The sequence below is a fragment of the Tetrapisispora phaffii genome, chromosome 2 (assembly GCF_000236905.1).
Source record: "Tetrapisispora phaffii CBS 4417 chromosome 2, complete genome".
NCBI classification, from domain to species: domain Eukaryota; kingdom Fungi; phylum Ascomycota; class Saccharomycetes; order Saccharomycetales; family Saccharomycetaceae; genus Tetrapisispora; species Tetrapisispora phaffii.
The window spans coordinates 856,369-872,706 of record NC_016521.1 but is presented as its reverse complement, the minus strand read 5'-3'; the positions used below and the strand labels follow the sequence as shown (position 1 = coordinate 872,706).

General features: G+C 29.9%; 5 protein-coding genes and 1 non-coding gene across 6 annotated transcripts; 2 read left to right on the top strand and 4 right to left on the bottom strand.

Annotated features, from left to right (window-relative positions):
* Positions 1 to 308: 308 nt before the first annotated feature.
* Positions 309 to 5,294, top strand: BUD3 (Bud3p; the record flags this gene model as incomplete). The annotated part of the gene is made up of 1 exon (XM_003684427.1): positions 309 to 5,294. The coding sequence occupies one exon, from the start codon at positions 309 to 311 to the stop codon at positions 5,292 to 5,294; it is 4,986 nt and encodes a 1,661-aa protein (XP_003684475.1).
* Positions 5,295 to 5,469: 175 nt separating this feature from the next.
* TPHA0B03680 (uncharacterized protein) lies at positions 5,470 to 5,871 on the bottom strand (the record flags this gene model as incomplete). Its single annotated transcript, XM_003684426.1, has 1 exon — positions 5,470 to 5,871. One exon carries the CDS (start codon positions 5,869 to 5,871, stop codon positions 5,470 to 5,472), a length of 402 nt encoding a protein of 133 aa, XP_003684474.1.
* A 523-nt stretch (positions 5,872 to 6,394) lies between these two features.
* On the bottom strand, positions 6,395 to 7,315 carry SGF29 (Sgf29p; the record flags this gene model as incomplete). The annotated part of the gene is made up of 1 exon (XM_003684425.1): positions 6,395 to 7,315. The coding sequence occupies one exon, from the start codon at positions 7,313 to 7,315 to the stop codon at positions 6,395 to 6,397; it is 921 nt and encodes a 306-aa protein (XP_003684473.1).
* An 843-nt stretch (positions 7,316 to 8,158) lies between these two features.
* Positions 8,159 to 9,427, bottom strand: TPHA0B03660 (uncharacterized protein; the record flags this gene model as incomplete). Its single annotated transcript, XM_003684424.1, has 1 exon — positions 8,159 to 9,427. The coding sequence occupies one exon, from the start codon at positions 9,425 to 9,427 to the stop codon at positions 8,159 to 8,161; it is 1,269 nt and encodes a 422-aa protein (XP_003684472.1).
* A 1,466-nt stretch (positions 9,428 to 10,893) lies between these two features.
* IRC20 (E3 ubiquitin-protein ligase IRC20) lies at positions 10,894 to 15,624 on the top strand (the record flags this gene model as incomplete). The annotated part of the gene is made up of 1 exon (XM_003684423.1): positions 10,894 to 15,624. The coding sequence occupies one exon, from the start codon at positions 10,894 to 10,896 to the stop codon at positions 15,622 to 15,624; it is 4,731 nt and encodes a 1,576-aa protein (XP_003684471.1).
* Positions 15,625 to 15,836: 212 nt separating this feature from the next.
* On the bottom strand, positions 15,837 to 15,907 carry TPHA0Btrna15G. The gene has a single exon. It is a non-coding gene; the product is annotated as a tRNA-Gly (tRNA).
* Positions 15,908 to 16,338: the final 431 nt, after the last annotated feature.

The window sequence follows — 16,338 nt, the reverse complement described above, 5'->3', positions numbered from 1 at the left end:
AGATTTTTTAACGTGTAACTTATTTCAAGATATATTAAATTAACGTGTTTTTCGTTCCATTATTGCCATGTACTAAAATGGCAATTGATAAATAAAAGATTAATGAAAAAAAAAAATCGATTAAAATGTTGATGTGCTAATTAACATATTTATTAATTATATATTGTCTATGTATATATGTATATATAAATATATTAAACTGTCTCTAAATTGGGATAGTGTAACAAGGGACCATATTCTGTAGGAGTTAAATTACTTTTTTGAATATAGTAAGAAGAAAAACAATAAAAAAGTAGGTAATCTCAAAAATGTCAGCAGACGAAAATACCTCTGATTATTCTGATGAGAAATTAATCGAAGTTCCAAAGCTTGACTCCAATCCTCAAATTGATTCTGTGGATGCTTCAAAATCTGAAACAAATACTAATCAAGAGATTACATTATTTAATAATTTAACTTTTAACAATATAGGGCAAGATCACGATGGTTATGACGATGATGATTTAAAATTAATGTCAGATATCATAAAAAAGGCAGATATTTTCCAAGGGACAGATGAAATCATATGGGGTCGATTTATAATATTCGTTAAAAAAGTAAAGGGGTCTACGACAACCGATGCCTTAGTGTTAGATAAACTGGGTACTACATTACTCAAAGATCTAGATTTTTCTAAAAAATCTCAATATCATTCAGCAGTTGAAAATTTAGATCCTGAATTCCAAAAAAATGACACGAGAAAAAACATAGCAGTTGCATTATTAATGAAATACAATACCCTCACAACTGCTCAAGTTAATAGAATAAAGTCGAAAACCATAAAATATACTTATGATCCTAGACATGCTGGTGGCTTAGCAAGTAGATGTATTGATCTATTAGAAAAAAAGGATAAACTCGATAGAAATACATTAATAAAGAAGGTTGAAAAATATATTTTATCTGTTGGTTTGGTTCAAAAAAGAACAGTTAATTCAGTATTATTAGATGTCGTTTATGATAATACTGAAGCTAAAGTTGATATGAATAATCAGATTGTATATTATCTTGGAGAGCAATTAGAACAACTATTTAATCCTCTTTCTGAATATTCACCAGAACAAACAGAATATACCTACAGGCCGCCTGATGAAGATACCTCTGAAACAGCTGGAGAATATGAAAGTAATATATTACAAAAATTAGATGATGAGACTGATTTGGTTCAATCAATTTGTAATGAGCTAATACAATTCCAAACAAATTTTGCATTAAATTTAGTTGACTTTTTACAAAAATTCTTAATTCCTCTGAGAGTTGAAGCTCTAAATGGTAACATAAAAAACTTATCAACAGTTAAACTTAATCGACTATTCCCACCTACTATTGATGAAGTTACAAGAATTAACTGTATATTTTTAGATTCATTAAAACTTGCCTCGCCCTATGGAGCATATGAGATTATGAAAGCATGTGACATTACTATTCCTTATTTTTATAAAGCATATACCAGGCATGAAGCTGCCACTAAAGACTATAGTAAAAATATTACACTATTTTTGGAAAAATTTAAGGATAATATACCTTATTCTGATACATATAACAAAATCAAATTAGAAACAATCATAAAAGGGCCACAAGAAAAATTATTGAAACTTAAACTGATATTGAATAGACTATGGGAATCAAAAAAGTGGCCTAAATCTCAAGAATCTCAAGCTAAGATCTGGTATGACAATACAATTGATATAATACATTCTTTTGCAACTCTAAAGGAGCCAATTAGCTCTTACAGTACTAGGGTATTTACTCCTTCTGGTAAGATTTTGACCGAATTGGCGAAGCATTGGCCAGTAGAACTTCAATACAAATGGTTAAAAAGAAGGGTTGTAGGTGTATTTGACGTAGAAATAACAAATGATTCTAATACAAGAGGTTTAATAGTAATTTTCAGTGACTATATTGTATTCTTGGAAATTCAAAACTCCAATCAATATTATGAAAAGAGTAGATTACGAAACAAACCTTTGTTGTCTGATATATTGATGAATTCACTAATCAATGAAATTGCGCTTCCACCAAAAATTCCAACTTTATCAGTAAAACATTACTGCTACATTAATAACATATCTGTTTCGATTTTTGAAGACGACAACATAAGGTTTGATTCCTATAACAATGACAATGTTTTTTCGATTTCATATAAATTAATATCAAATAGTTCAACTGTTCGTCAAGTTGCAGATTTGGTAACAAAAGCTTCTATTTTAGAAAAAGATACAGCCTTCCATTTATTTAGGTCTTTGACAAAAAATATTTCATTATATTCAACAGCCCATGAATTGGTATCATACAATGATGAGGGAGTTAAATCAAAGTTTGCACTATTTTTGAACACAACACCTGATAAGGAACTGCTAACAGTAAATAAACTTCATGCTGCTATATTTGCCAGGATTGTTGATGTAGATGATATTCCTAATATGGAGTTGACAGTCATAACAAGCGACAATAGGAAGAAAAAAGTAATAATAAAGGCAAATAAATTGAGAGAGGAACTTTGTAATATTTTGTCATTAGAGTTAACCAACTGTTTTTCCTCCTTACGCTCGCCATTTTATTCTCAATTACTCAAAGCAAATGAGTTTTTAATAGAAGAAACTTCCAAAAGAATTGTGATGCACAAGAAAGATGAGGAAAAAGAATCCCTTAAAAAAAATAAGAAAGAAGAAACTCTTGAAGAGTTTGATTTCTCGCACCAAAAAACTAAATCTTTTAGTACTATTACGACCTTTAGAAGTTATGCCAGTGACTTGCACGATGTCAGTGATACAGAACTAAAATCTAACCTTACAGAAGAAAAGAAAAATAAGTCTGTTGCCAATAAATCAAGTGTGGTGAAACAATTGGACTCAATAAAAGAAGGGAAACAAAACGATCTTAAAGCTCAAAACAATGCAAAATCTCAAGGCAAATTGAGCTCTCAAAGTAATCGGACTTCTCAGAGTAATCTGAAAACTCAAAACAAAGTTACAGTTGATTCAATCAAAAATAATAGTACTAAAATTCCTGTTAAGACAAAACCTATCAAGGTAAAGGCTGTTTCAAAACAAGAAAAGTCTAAAAAAGACAATAAATCTGGATTTTTAACAAACTTTAAGGGAATGTTTAAAAAAACTAAACAAAATAAAACTTCAGATATAAAAAGTATCACTACTAAAAGTAATAAGATAAAAACAAGTAAAAAACAATCAAGCAAACCCAGTAAAGTACATACTGACAAAAATATCGTTCCCGATCCAAAGTTAAAGGAAAATAAAGCTAAAAAATCTAGTAGTGTTCAAAATAAACCTGAGAAATCAAATAAAACTGTGAAATCAAATAGTTCAAATGCAAATGAGGACAATGATCCTTCAGCATCTATTAACAACCAAAGAATCTCATCGGTTGTTAGAAATAAAGACTTTGGAAAGCCATCCATTGAGGTTGGGACTGGTCTTACTGATAAAGATTGTAGTAGCAATGGCATTATTCAGAGCGATGAAACCGCATTGTTGGGAGATAAGGTAATGAAATCTATTGAAAAATTAACTGCTGCCAATGATGATGAAACAAACAGTAATGATAATCATAGCAGAGAATCATTGTCTAGTGCAAAAAACTTAACTGAAGCCAATGAAAATATCCAAGAGTCGACTGATGACCTTGTAAATAAAACATTTGACGATGATCCATTTGGTAATTATGAAATTCAAAAAGAACCTCTTAATTCAAAAGAACGGGATAACGCAAATGGTAGCGAAGAATTACCAAAGGTTTTGACTTCCAACATTGATAAGGAAGTAAAAGTCAAAACTATGAATAAAGAGTTAAAAGGTAGTGTTGAACTTATTGCTAACGACGTTTATGATAAAAGACTCCCATCGCTACCTCACTCGAGTGAAACAAACGATACGATACTGTCACAGTCACAGTCACAGTCACAAAGTTCGAATCATTTAGAAAAAATTGGAGACTTTATCTCTAAACTAGAGACCAAAAAAAATGACAGCAATCCATTAGATGCTTCAACAAATGGCAAGTTAGTCAATCATATATTTCCTATTATTCCTAAACCTACTAAAAAAGCTGTTAATATAGAAAGATCGGAATCTTTCATAGAACTGTTTGAATTAACTAGATTAGTTATCGATGAAGTTGATGGTAACTATAATTGGAAGAGATTAGGTACAAATACCTTATCAGATAATGTTGCTATCCAAAAAAATAAAAGTAAACTAATACCTGAACAACCTACTATACCTGAACAGCCAACAATATTTGAACAACAAGAAGAGTTTTTTGATGCATCCGAATTTGTCGAAGAGGGAGAACATGACGAAATTATACCACCTAAGAATATCATTGTAGAATCTGAAACGAGTAATTTATCTGCTAATTCAAATGATGCCGCCAATCACACGATAGACTTTTTGGAAGAAATTGGTGACATGATGGATAATATTTTGAAACCTGACTCAAAAAAAGTTAGTTCAACTACGAATAATCAACCTAAATTCAAGGTGATTAGTAACTCCCCGGTAAGAATTATTAACAAAACATTTAAAGCTCAAGATTCTACTCAGGTTCCTAATCAATTAGATAATGTTCCAGATTTACAACTTGTTGATGATGAACGTAGCGTCCATAATAAAGTTGTTGCTATTGCACCAAATGAAGTAGATATTCCTTCTAAGAATCAGCAAGTTAACGAACATTCCAGTAAGAAGAATGAAAATACCGATATGCTTGATGACCTTGATTTTAGCTCATTCGATATTTCTTTTGATAACTCAACCATCAATACCAGTGCAGTCAACAGCCCAGAAAGAGAATTAACAAATGTTGGTATAAACCGTAGGCAACTCACAAACACTGGACCAACTGTTTATAAACTTCCACCGCTATCTATGAACGAACGTGTGATTAGTGGTTCCAAGAAGTTGAATAATATCACCAATAATAAGCTAACTATACCTAATTCAGGAAGTTTTGTAGAAGACGTCATTTGGGTGTCGCCATCTAAACTGACTTTAGATGATGAATCCAATACGTCAAACCATATTGCTGATAATTTTGATACCAAAAAGGATAATAACAGTAACTCTCCTTTTTTAATTAGTTCGCAAGATAATATGAATTCAAAACCTAAAAGCTCTAACTCTGCTAAGCTGTCATCAGAATTTTCATATGCTTATTTGGCCAACTATTTAGAAATCTCGCAAGATGATGAAGAAAAGCATAAACTTCCAGAGAAGCTACAATTCAATGAATAAAATTTAAAACAATGTTTATATATACTTTTAATAATAGTTTATTTTCCAAAGAGCATAGTATTTGTTAATTTTTTTTTCACTTTTATATATTTCTATATGCATTTTTATTTAGTTTGAGTGCCAAAAGAAAAAGTACATTTTCCATTTTAATACTAATAAGTTGCATACATTCATCTCATGCTAATGTAACAGTTTTAGGATCTTTTGGCATACCATCTGCTGCAATATTATTTTTACCGAATTTTTCCTCAGTATAAGCTAGTCTGGCAGCATCAAAGCTTAAATTTTTTTCAGCCATTATTTTCTTTATTTCTTCTTTGGCTATATCATCTAAACCTTCCCTTTGATCCCCAACATTTCCGGACTCAAGATCAAAATTAGTTGAACTTAAACCAGCTTCTATGTCATCGCTAAATGAAGAATTTATGCCTTCACTGCGTATATATCTACGATTGTATCTGTTACGTAGCGAAGAAAGCTGACCTGATAGATACTCTCTTTTCCTGTATGCAAATATAACAGATAACATAAAGATATGCATCCAGAATAATTGCTTGACACTAAGTGATGGAAACATTATGTTATTTTATACTATTATTTATTTGTTATTAATGAGCGGTAGGCTGTGTAGATATTGTCAATTTTTCACAATTCAGTAGAGATTGGCTATGATATCTTTCTTTTGGCGTTTGGCGACTTCTTTGTATCTTTGACTTCGGTATGTTTAGTTATTGTTAATATCCTTATTACCTTATCTTATTTATATACGATTGTGTGTGTAGTAGTATTTTTAAATATTAGACACCTTATTTTTAATGCTTCAAATTTCACCCTGAAATTACTTAAAAAATGGTAGCTTCCGCTTTGAAAAGTAGACTTTTAAGCCTTGTATTATGCTATCGGACTGCGCATGTTTCTGTAAGATTTTTCCAATAAAGCTAGAAGCCTTATATTACGAATACCATAGAAACCTTGCTGGTAGTGAACAATGATTTATTTGTAATCTAAACATCCTGATCAAATAAGAAGTGATGATTTATATATATAAAATATTCATTAATTTATTAACTATTCATTTAAGTAGTTACTAACCTTTTTTATTATTTTTTAAATGGTTTTGCTGAAATGTTGGGTAATGGAAGCACGTATCTTCTAGGAAGTTCTGTTTCTCTATCTACTTCTTCTTCTCCATCAAATTTTAGTCTACAAGTTCCGTCTCTTTTGGTGCTTATTATTATTGCAGGATAGAATGTCGTAGTCTCTGGATATCTAGCTAACACCCTTGTATTGGTAGGATAATTTGGCATTTGAGCTTTGGTTGCATTTTCAGGTGGTATTAGAATTATATCTTTCCAAGTACATTTGAATATTTTACCTGGGTTTCCAAACTCATCTGGTTCTGGATCTTTGACTTCAAATCTCAATCCATCGATCGATATTTTTACAACCTCGCAATGAAACCATTCTCCATCGATTGATTTCTTAGGTTTATATGCTACATTAGATCCTAACTTTATTGATGTGATTGCATTATATTGACTCACCCAATAAATTTTACCATTAGTGCCACTCCCATTGTTTTTACCCGCAGGAGTTATAGGTTCTGTGTGTGTTTCCTGTTTAATTCTTGTATTTGCGCCAGTTGCAGTTTCACCTGTTCTGTCTCTTAAAAGAGCATTATTATTAGGGATTGATGTATTATTATGTGCTCTTGTGGTAACGGTACTTGAGCTAGCGTTTGATGTTGATTCAATTTTTGTAAATGGATCTTCACGGTTTTTTGAATCGGTATCGTTTATTATATAATTTAAATTCTCTCTAATTGAACTCAGTAACCTTTTAGCTCTATTTACATTTTCCATGTGTTCTTGTAATTGAGTAATATGACTTGTCAATGAATCATTTGATAAGTCATTAAAATTTAATTCTTTTAAAGCCACATCTTCGTCAAAATTATTAACTTCATTAGCATTATAGATATCCTGCAAAGAAGAAACGACGGAGTTCCATTGATTCTCCATGTTTATGAACCAATAATGTCGTTTAAATGGGTGAGTTAAAGAATTTCGAGGTAATTTCAAATATGCTCCTAGCTTTTAATCTTGTAGTTTTATTATTTCAACTCGAGATGAGTTTACTGAAATAACCAAAAAAGCAAAAAAAAAAAAAAAAGAAGAAACGAAATGAACTCAGGATTTAAGAAAGAAAAAACAATACAAATAATTATTCAGTTCATACCTTTCTGTTTATACCTTCATAAAATATATATCATTATATTATAAGACAGGAACGAACAAATGACAAAAACATTAATAGATTTGTATTATTTTAATTAACATTAAACGTTCGTTGCTAGCATAGAAAATAGTAAATACTTTGTTTATGTTATTCTGTTTTTCAATATTATAATTATCCTACATAGTTAAAACAATCCATCTCTTTCGTGAAGTGAAATAAAATATCAAAAGTACATCTTTTCGTTATTTCGACTTAGAATGCATCGCGGAAGAATGTTTGAACCATCTCAGTTTTAGTATGGATGCGAAAAATAATACTAATGCTCGGGTAAATTATTGAATTCTAAAGTAACGTTATATATGTAAGACATAACAACGAAGTGTCAGCGCAGGCTGTTACAATTGATATAGGGTCATAAAGTCAATGATTCAGAATGTGGGATTAATAAATAAATAAGAATATTTGAATTGTTTTAGTTTCAATTTATACAAGAAGTGTATATATATTTTACAAAAGCTTTGGGTGGTCAAACAGAAAGAGAAGAAAAAAAGAATAAAAAACATATGATGAATAACAATGATAATTCCTGTTGGTGTCAGAGTTTACTCAGGGATGTATGATTCCTATTAAATAGAACTAAGAAATTTGTTTTTCAATCTTTTTGCTACTGCTTCGATAAATTCTTCAGTGGTGACATAACTTGCTCTGTCTGTCCTGCCAAGGATCAATGCCAAATCTTTTGTCATTATATCATCTTTATCGACTGTGTCAATTGTAGCGGCTTCTAATAATTCACCAAATTTAATTACATCTGGTGTATTATCCAATTTACCCCTTTGGATGATACCTTTGGTCCATGCAAAAATAGAAGCAATAGAATTTGTTGAAGTTTCTTTACCAAGCTGATGCTGTCTGTAATGCCTTGTTACCGTTCCATGAGCTGCCTCGCTTTCAAATGTTTTACCATCATCAGATATTAAAACCGAGGTCATTAAACCCAATGAACCAAACCCTTGAGCCACAATATCACTTTGAACATCACCATCATAGTTTTTCATAGCTATAATAAATCCACCTTTTGATTTCAACATTTGAGCCACCATGTCATCGATTAAACGATGTTCATACCAAATATTCAATGCTTTGAATTTTTCTTCGTATTCTTCTTTATACATTGACTCGAATATATCCTTAAATTGACCATCATATTTTTTCAAAATGGTGTTTTTAGTTGTCGAGTATAATGGTAATTTCCTTTCTAAAGCAAATTCAAATGAAGATCTTGCAAAACCAACGATTGAATTCGTTGTATTATACATTGCCAATGCTACACCTCCATTATCATTTCCATTAAATTCATAGACAATTCTTTCTATTTTCTCAGTTGATGATGATGGAGCCTTGGGTTCGAATACTAATTTTAATTTACCATGTGAACAATCCTTTGGTATTACAAAATCAGTGGCTCTATATTGATCACCATGTGCATGTCTACCAATAATTATTGGTTTTTCCCAATTTGGTACAATCTTTTTTATTTTTGGGATTATAATTGGTTCTCTAAAGACTGTACCGCCAATAATATTTCTAATTGTACCGTTTGGTGAGAGCCACATTTTTTTCAAATTAAATTCTTCAACTCTTGCCTCATCTGGCGTAATTGTAGCGCATTTGACAGCAACATTATATAATAGAGTAGCTTCAGCAGATTCTGTAGTGACTTTATCATCAGTCAAGTCTCTGTTTTCAACTCCCAAATCATAATATTTTAAATCGATTTCCAAAAACGGTAAAATTAATTGATTTTTGATCAAATCCCAAATAATTCTAGTTTGTTCATCCCCATCCATTTCCACAATTGGATTTTTAACTACAACTTTTTTAATGTCAGCCATGTTCGCAAAATATATATAGATGTATGTTTGATTATTTGTATTTGTATTAATATATATAATATATTTTTGTTTGTTAAGTTAGTTATGATTGTTATTGAAAAATATATCGATGTAAAGTTATATAAAAGCAATCCAGAAGTGAAGCAATTGAATTATAAAACACACACATATACATATATATATATATAATGGTATAAGATTTACACATTTAGTATTATTCAAAGAACCGACTCCTCGGCGGTAAAAATATCCCATATAAAATGACCATGAAATTAAATAAAAATAAATGACTTCAACAATTTCATGTACTTCAATAATTTTTTAAAGTATGCAAATGACATATGATGTGTTGTTGTAGTATGTATGCGGGGTAGTGGGTAATCAACCAATATACGGACGTTAAATGAATTGAGGAAATAAGATTAATTATAAATTATATAATCCGATACCCCGGACTTTTGCAATAAACAATCAATTTAATGTTGTTTGTGTTTCGGTTAAATGGAGTTTGTTTAACCAGAACAATTTGATTATATATTAGATTTCCTAATTTGTCTGTCCAATGGTTTTGGTTAGTTTTCAGATCCCCTAGGTTCTCTGTTGTTGTTTAATTGATAGTGTTTTCTTTTTTTTTTGGTTGTCAGAAAAAGCACAGAGGAAATGACTGTCAACCCAAGAATGCTCGGACGAATGCAAGAAAAAAGAACAAAGATGGAAAAACAGAATAACGCCACGCGTGTCCAGGAACCATTCTGCAAATAATACCAACTACTTATCACGACAGCATTAAAACAAGAAAAATAGCATTATATAGAATCATTCCGGATTTTTTAGGGATGTATCTGTCGTTATATTATGTTCACCCTACTTCTATGCTGAACACAGACTGGATAATCCGGAGAAAGTTGTTGTTTGGTTGGTTATAGAAACCACTTGTTCGATTTATTAATATAGATTTACCCGCTGTTTAAAATGATTATTCCCAATTTATATATATATATATATATATGTAAATCATTTTAATAGAATATTAGCCGCCGAGAATTATTAAAATAATATATATATTATATATAGAGGGAGTTTTCTCATTTCTTATTAGCACTGGTCATTGTCTTTTTTTCTCCTCCTAAGATAAATTATGTATATTTAAATATTTGATCGCATCGATTTTTAACTAACTTTAAAATTTACAAAAATTGAGAAATCAAAAAAATAACTGAAAAATAGAGTGTTCAAAGGTACTATATATATATATTGTCTATTGATATTAATAATATAAATTTCAAATAAAAATAGAATCATTTACTAGTGGCAAAGTTGATGTTTTATGAAAAGATGTTCTATTACAAATTTATATATATGCTTGTGTATATTGATGTGTGTATTAGACTAGTTTGTCATAAATGAGACTAGTGCATTTGTTTTATTTTACATATAAGTGATACTCTATAATATTTTCAATAAGTATGGTATGTGTTCATGAAAATATCGATAATGTTGACTTTATTATTGACGAAAACAATGTTAGATATATGAATGATAATAAAAGGATTTATGAACATTTAGTTAATGTGAATGATAGACGTATAACCGATTTATTAGATCAAAAGAAATCAAAATATAAGAATCAAAATTTAATAAATTTGATCGATTTGAAATTTACTAATAATGCAGCAAGTATAAATTTTGATAGCAATGATGATATGAACTGTTGTGATGTTGTATTGCAATACAACGAAGTGATTGATATTGATAAAGATAATAATGATAGAAAAAACTATACAGTAACAGTTAATGACCCACATAATAATGGAACAATTTTATTCATATTAAATGTCGACGAAATAAAAAAGCAAAATGTGATTATCGATGATCTCTTGAAAATAGCAAGCAATAAATATCTTGAATTGGAAATGTTATTAAATAAAGATGTTAATTCATCTCAAGATCAAGATAGCATTGATAAAAATTTAGAGTCCCAACAAGATGCAAATAACACAAGAAAGAAAAGTAGGAAAAAAAAAAGAAAATTAAATAATTCTATATCCAATAATCCATTAAAAATTGTATCAAATTTTTATAAAGATTTTTTATTACAAAATTCAAAATTAAAATATTCAAAAGATTTTAAATACTGGGAAATTTCATTTAGTTTACTATTAATATCCTCTAAATCACAATTTAATAAATTTTCTAACGAAACTGTAAGAATATTAGATCGATTATATTCCAACCATTTGAAAGAAAAGGATATTAATAATAGAGTAGTTGATTTAAACTCTAATTTTATACAAAAATTGTTCAATCACAGGACAACCAGTTATACAAAACAACGTCTAAAAGATTTAAAATTAGAATTCTACTCAAAGATTGAAGGATTAAATGATATAACTTTATTACCTTTTCAAATGGAAACAATTCAATGGATGCTGGAAAAAGAGAAAAAGATGTTTGAAAGTACTTTTGATTCAAACATAGGCATTTTTCGTCTAAATGAATTTTTAAATTTTAATGTCTCTTATGGTTATGAAATCATGAAATTAAAAATATCAGACGAGAGCTCAACTTCATTAGACAGAAAAAATTTATTATTCTGGAATAAATTTACAAACTATATATTACCTTATCAAGAAGCTATGGAAATATATGAAAATGCACATAAAGTTCCAGAAAATTATGGAGCTAGAGGTTTAATCTCAGAAGAAATGGGACTAGGAAAAACTATAGAAGTTCTTTCAGTGTTGTTATTGAATAAGAGAGATTTGCCCACTCCCATTGCTGATAACCGTACCTCTTTATATTTCACTTCCAATGACTTTAAAAGAATACGAAAAGCAAAAACAACATTAATTTGTTGTCCAAATGCTATTTTACAACAATGGATAAATGAAATTAATTCACATATTTCTGACGTAACCGTGTTTTACTATAAAGGCTACCATCATATGAAAGAGGTCTTTAATATTGACGATATCGATGAAATTGTTGAAAATCTATCTAAATATGATATTATAATAACGACTTATAATACTGTAAGCGTTGAAGTTCATTATGCTGAATATAATTCGAATTTAAGAAAGAGGAGAAATGCAGAAGTTCCAAAATATAATTATTCTTCGCCTATCTCGTTAATCCAATTTCACAGAATTATTTTGGATGAAGTTCAGATGCTGCGTAGTGATAGCACTAATGTAGCAAAGTGTACAAGTTTATTGCACAGAGTTCATACGTGGGGTGTATCAGGTACTCCAATTCATATTATTCCAGATATACACACAGTACTTTCTTATCTTCAAATTCATCCATTTAAGGATATTCCAAAAATTGTCTCTTCAATAAACTTATCTGTATTAGATGTCACAAAACGACAGAATATGACAGAAATATCAAGAGAAAATGAATTGTTAAAGTCATCTATAGATGGTGTTTCATTTAATATTAATAATTTATTAGATATTTTCCAAATTTTTGATTTATGTATAAGACATACGAAACACGATGTCAAATCACAGATCAATATTCCGGAGCAATATAATTATATTATACCTCTGGAATTTTCTCCTGTAGAGTGGGATAATTATTTGGATGTTTGGAATACTTTCATAAGAATGTCTGGATATAATTCAGATGGATCGGGCAGGACAAGATTGTCTACGATAGAATTGAACCAATATTTAACAAAATTGAGATATCTATGTTGCCATGCTATTTTACCTGATAGCCATAATAAATTATCAAAAAATAACAAAAGCAATCCTAATTTGGTTTACAATATGGATGATATATTAAAGATAATGACAATGGAAGCCAAAGATAAATTGGATTCTCTTTACAGAGAAAATTATCAATTGAAAATAAAGGGTGCACAAGCCAAAATGGAATTACAAAATAATCCGAAGGCAGCTATCGATTATTTATTAGAAATTAAAGATAAATTGATCTCTGACCTGAGTTCTAAATGCAATGTATCAGATCCATTCAATGTCATATTGGATTCAATTGCAAACTCAGAAAATACTGAAACAGTTAATGAAATGGAGCCAGGGAATATTATTACAGAAAAAGGTAAGGTTGACGATAATTTACGATTGAAGGCATATATGGATCTTTTGCATCAATGTTTGTTCTTTATTGCTAATGGTTATTATTTCCTTGGTTCTCATAGATTAGAAAAAGTTGATGATGAGAATGAAAAGATCAAGTTACTCCATTTGGAAAGTGATAATGATACGAAAGCTGAATTGAAACTACTCAAATACACAGATGTTTATAATGAAAATGAAATGAAGGTAATTGAATCAAATCAAATTTTGGAACAGAAATATTATGAACTTGCTGATCTACTAAGAAAACAGATTCTATCCAGTAGAATTGAAAAAGTTAATGAAACAATTATTGATGTGAAATCTTATTTCCAATCCAAGTCAAAGGCACATATCCTTAACCTTAAATTGATTGAATTTAATTTCAAAGATGACTTTTCTAATAGCTTAATCGTGTCAAAAGTTTTTAAATTATTAGGACTTCTCATTTCATCGTTAAATGAACAAACTATTCAATTTAATGATTTGGTTCAAGAGTTGCTTACTTTGTCATATAATCCTTTATCAAAAACATATGATGGTGAAGATTCGGAAGAAGTAAGAAATGAGAAATCTAAAGAATATGCAGATTCTATTGATTTTCAAGATAAGGTATTCGGGATATTTTCTTGTTTGGAGAGGATCCTGCAAAATAGAAGTGCGATAATGACATCCGAAGATGACATTAAATTGCCGAAAAAACTTAATCTAATGGGTCAAAACTTATCTGAATACCATTTAGATTTATTGAAAAATTTGAAATTAGTGCAAGGCACGCCCTTCAAGCCAATCTTTGATGAGCTAAAGAATTTAAGAGTTGTTAAAGGTTCAAATGTGCCACTCGATAATGCTAAAGTATCATCATCCACATTTGAAGACTATCTATTATCTTTTGAAGGTCATATAAATGGCTATAAAAAAGAGATTAAGGATATGAAAGAATCCTTGAAGATGATAAATTCTATATATAACAGTAAGGTCGAATATTACAGTCATTTACAATCTATTTCGGATTCGTTAGTGTCTTTATTACAATTAGAGCCTCATCAAAGATCAAACATAGTGAGAGCAATCAAAAATGATAATCAATATAAGATAAATTTGAAGCAAATTATGACTACAGGATCAAGATTAAAATATTTAGATAGTTTGACTACTCTTCAAGAATCTATAGAGCAGAATAAAACGTTTACATGTCCCATTTGCCTGGGCTTGATCCATACGGGGTCAATGATATCATGTGGCCATTTTTTCTGTAATAATTGTATATTTAGTTGGTTAAAGCTCAATAGCAATTGCCCGCTATGCAAGAGGGATACAACACAATCGCAACTATATAATTTCAAATTTAAAAATGAAATTACTGAGGAGAGTACTAATAATGAAGAATTGTCAGATATCAGAGCACCACAGAAACCCAATCATCCTAATATTGAAAGCAATATTGATATTTTCATTGAGAAATATAAAGAATTTCCAAAGTTATCAGATGTTCACAATATTGTCATCAAAACTAGCTTCGGTGCAAAGATTGATTTTACAGTTAAACTGATACTGTATTTGAAATTGAAAGCAGCAAATGAAAATGATAGAGAGCCCCAGATATTAATGTACTCACAAAGCATGGAATTTTTAAAGGTTATTTCTCATGTGTTAAAATTGCATGATATAAAACAGCTATCATGCCTGTCTAATACTTCAAATGTTGGACAAACCATTTCAAATTTCAAACAAGATCCATCTATAACCTGTTTGTTATTGAATATTAAATCATTGGGAGCAGGTTTAAATTTACTAAATGCAAGGCATATAATACTTCTGGACCCCATAATCAATCATGGTGATGAATTACAAGCAAAGAGTAGAAATAATAGAATAGGACAAGCTCAAACAACCTTTGTTTGGAACCTTATGATAAAAAATTCAGTTGAAGAAAATATTCTTAAATATAAATGTAAGTTGGAAAATAAGAAAAAGATTGTGAAAAAGAGCATGAACATTGATTTAGATGATGAACTGTCATCGAATGAAGAGCAGAAGTTTGAATTAAATGAAGGAACAGGAGAAGTGGTATCAAAAAACCATCTTTGGAACTGCTTATTTCAAGGTAATTAATACTTAGAGACTTTTATAGAATATAATTTATTATGATTTAAAGACAATGAACTGTTTTTGATTAAATTAAACATTTATCATTATTTGATTATTGATCATCTATTCTAACATTACAAAAGTAATTAGTTATTTTAAAAATTAAAGCAGGACACTTTTATATTTGGTAGGTAAAATCAATGAGTAACTATCTGCCTTTAATAGGCAAAGGAGGATGCGCAAGCCCGGAATCGAACCGGGGGCCCAACGATGGCAACGTTGGATTTTACCACTAAACCACTTGCGCTTTTTAATTAAAAGATCAGGATTATAGTATTTTTACTAACCTTACAATTTTTGAATTCAGTCTCCAAAGTAATTAGATTATGTATTATACTCCTGTCAGAATTATTGTAGTGTATGTGACAAAACTAAGTGTTTATGACACTTTGAGTTCGAAACCAATTGATCACTTTGTCAGAATTATTGTAGTGTATGTGACAGAACTAAGAGTTTATGACACTTTGAGTCCAGAACTAATAGATCACTTACTAATGGAAAGAAGGTCTAGAACAATCTTCCAAGTGGTAGGTGAAAATTTCTCACTACAATGTAAATGGCTACGCGATAAACACAGATGTACAATACAGCACTAAAGATCTTAGGAGGATGAATGAACATGTGTACGTGTTCATTCAACTGTCAGTTCAACTCATATATAAGGAGGGCTTCTAACTC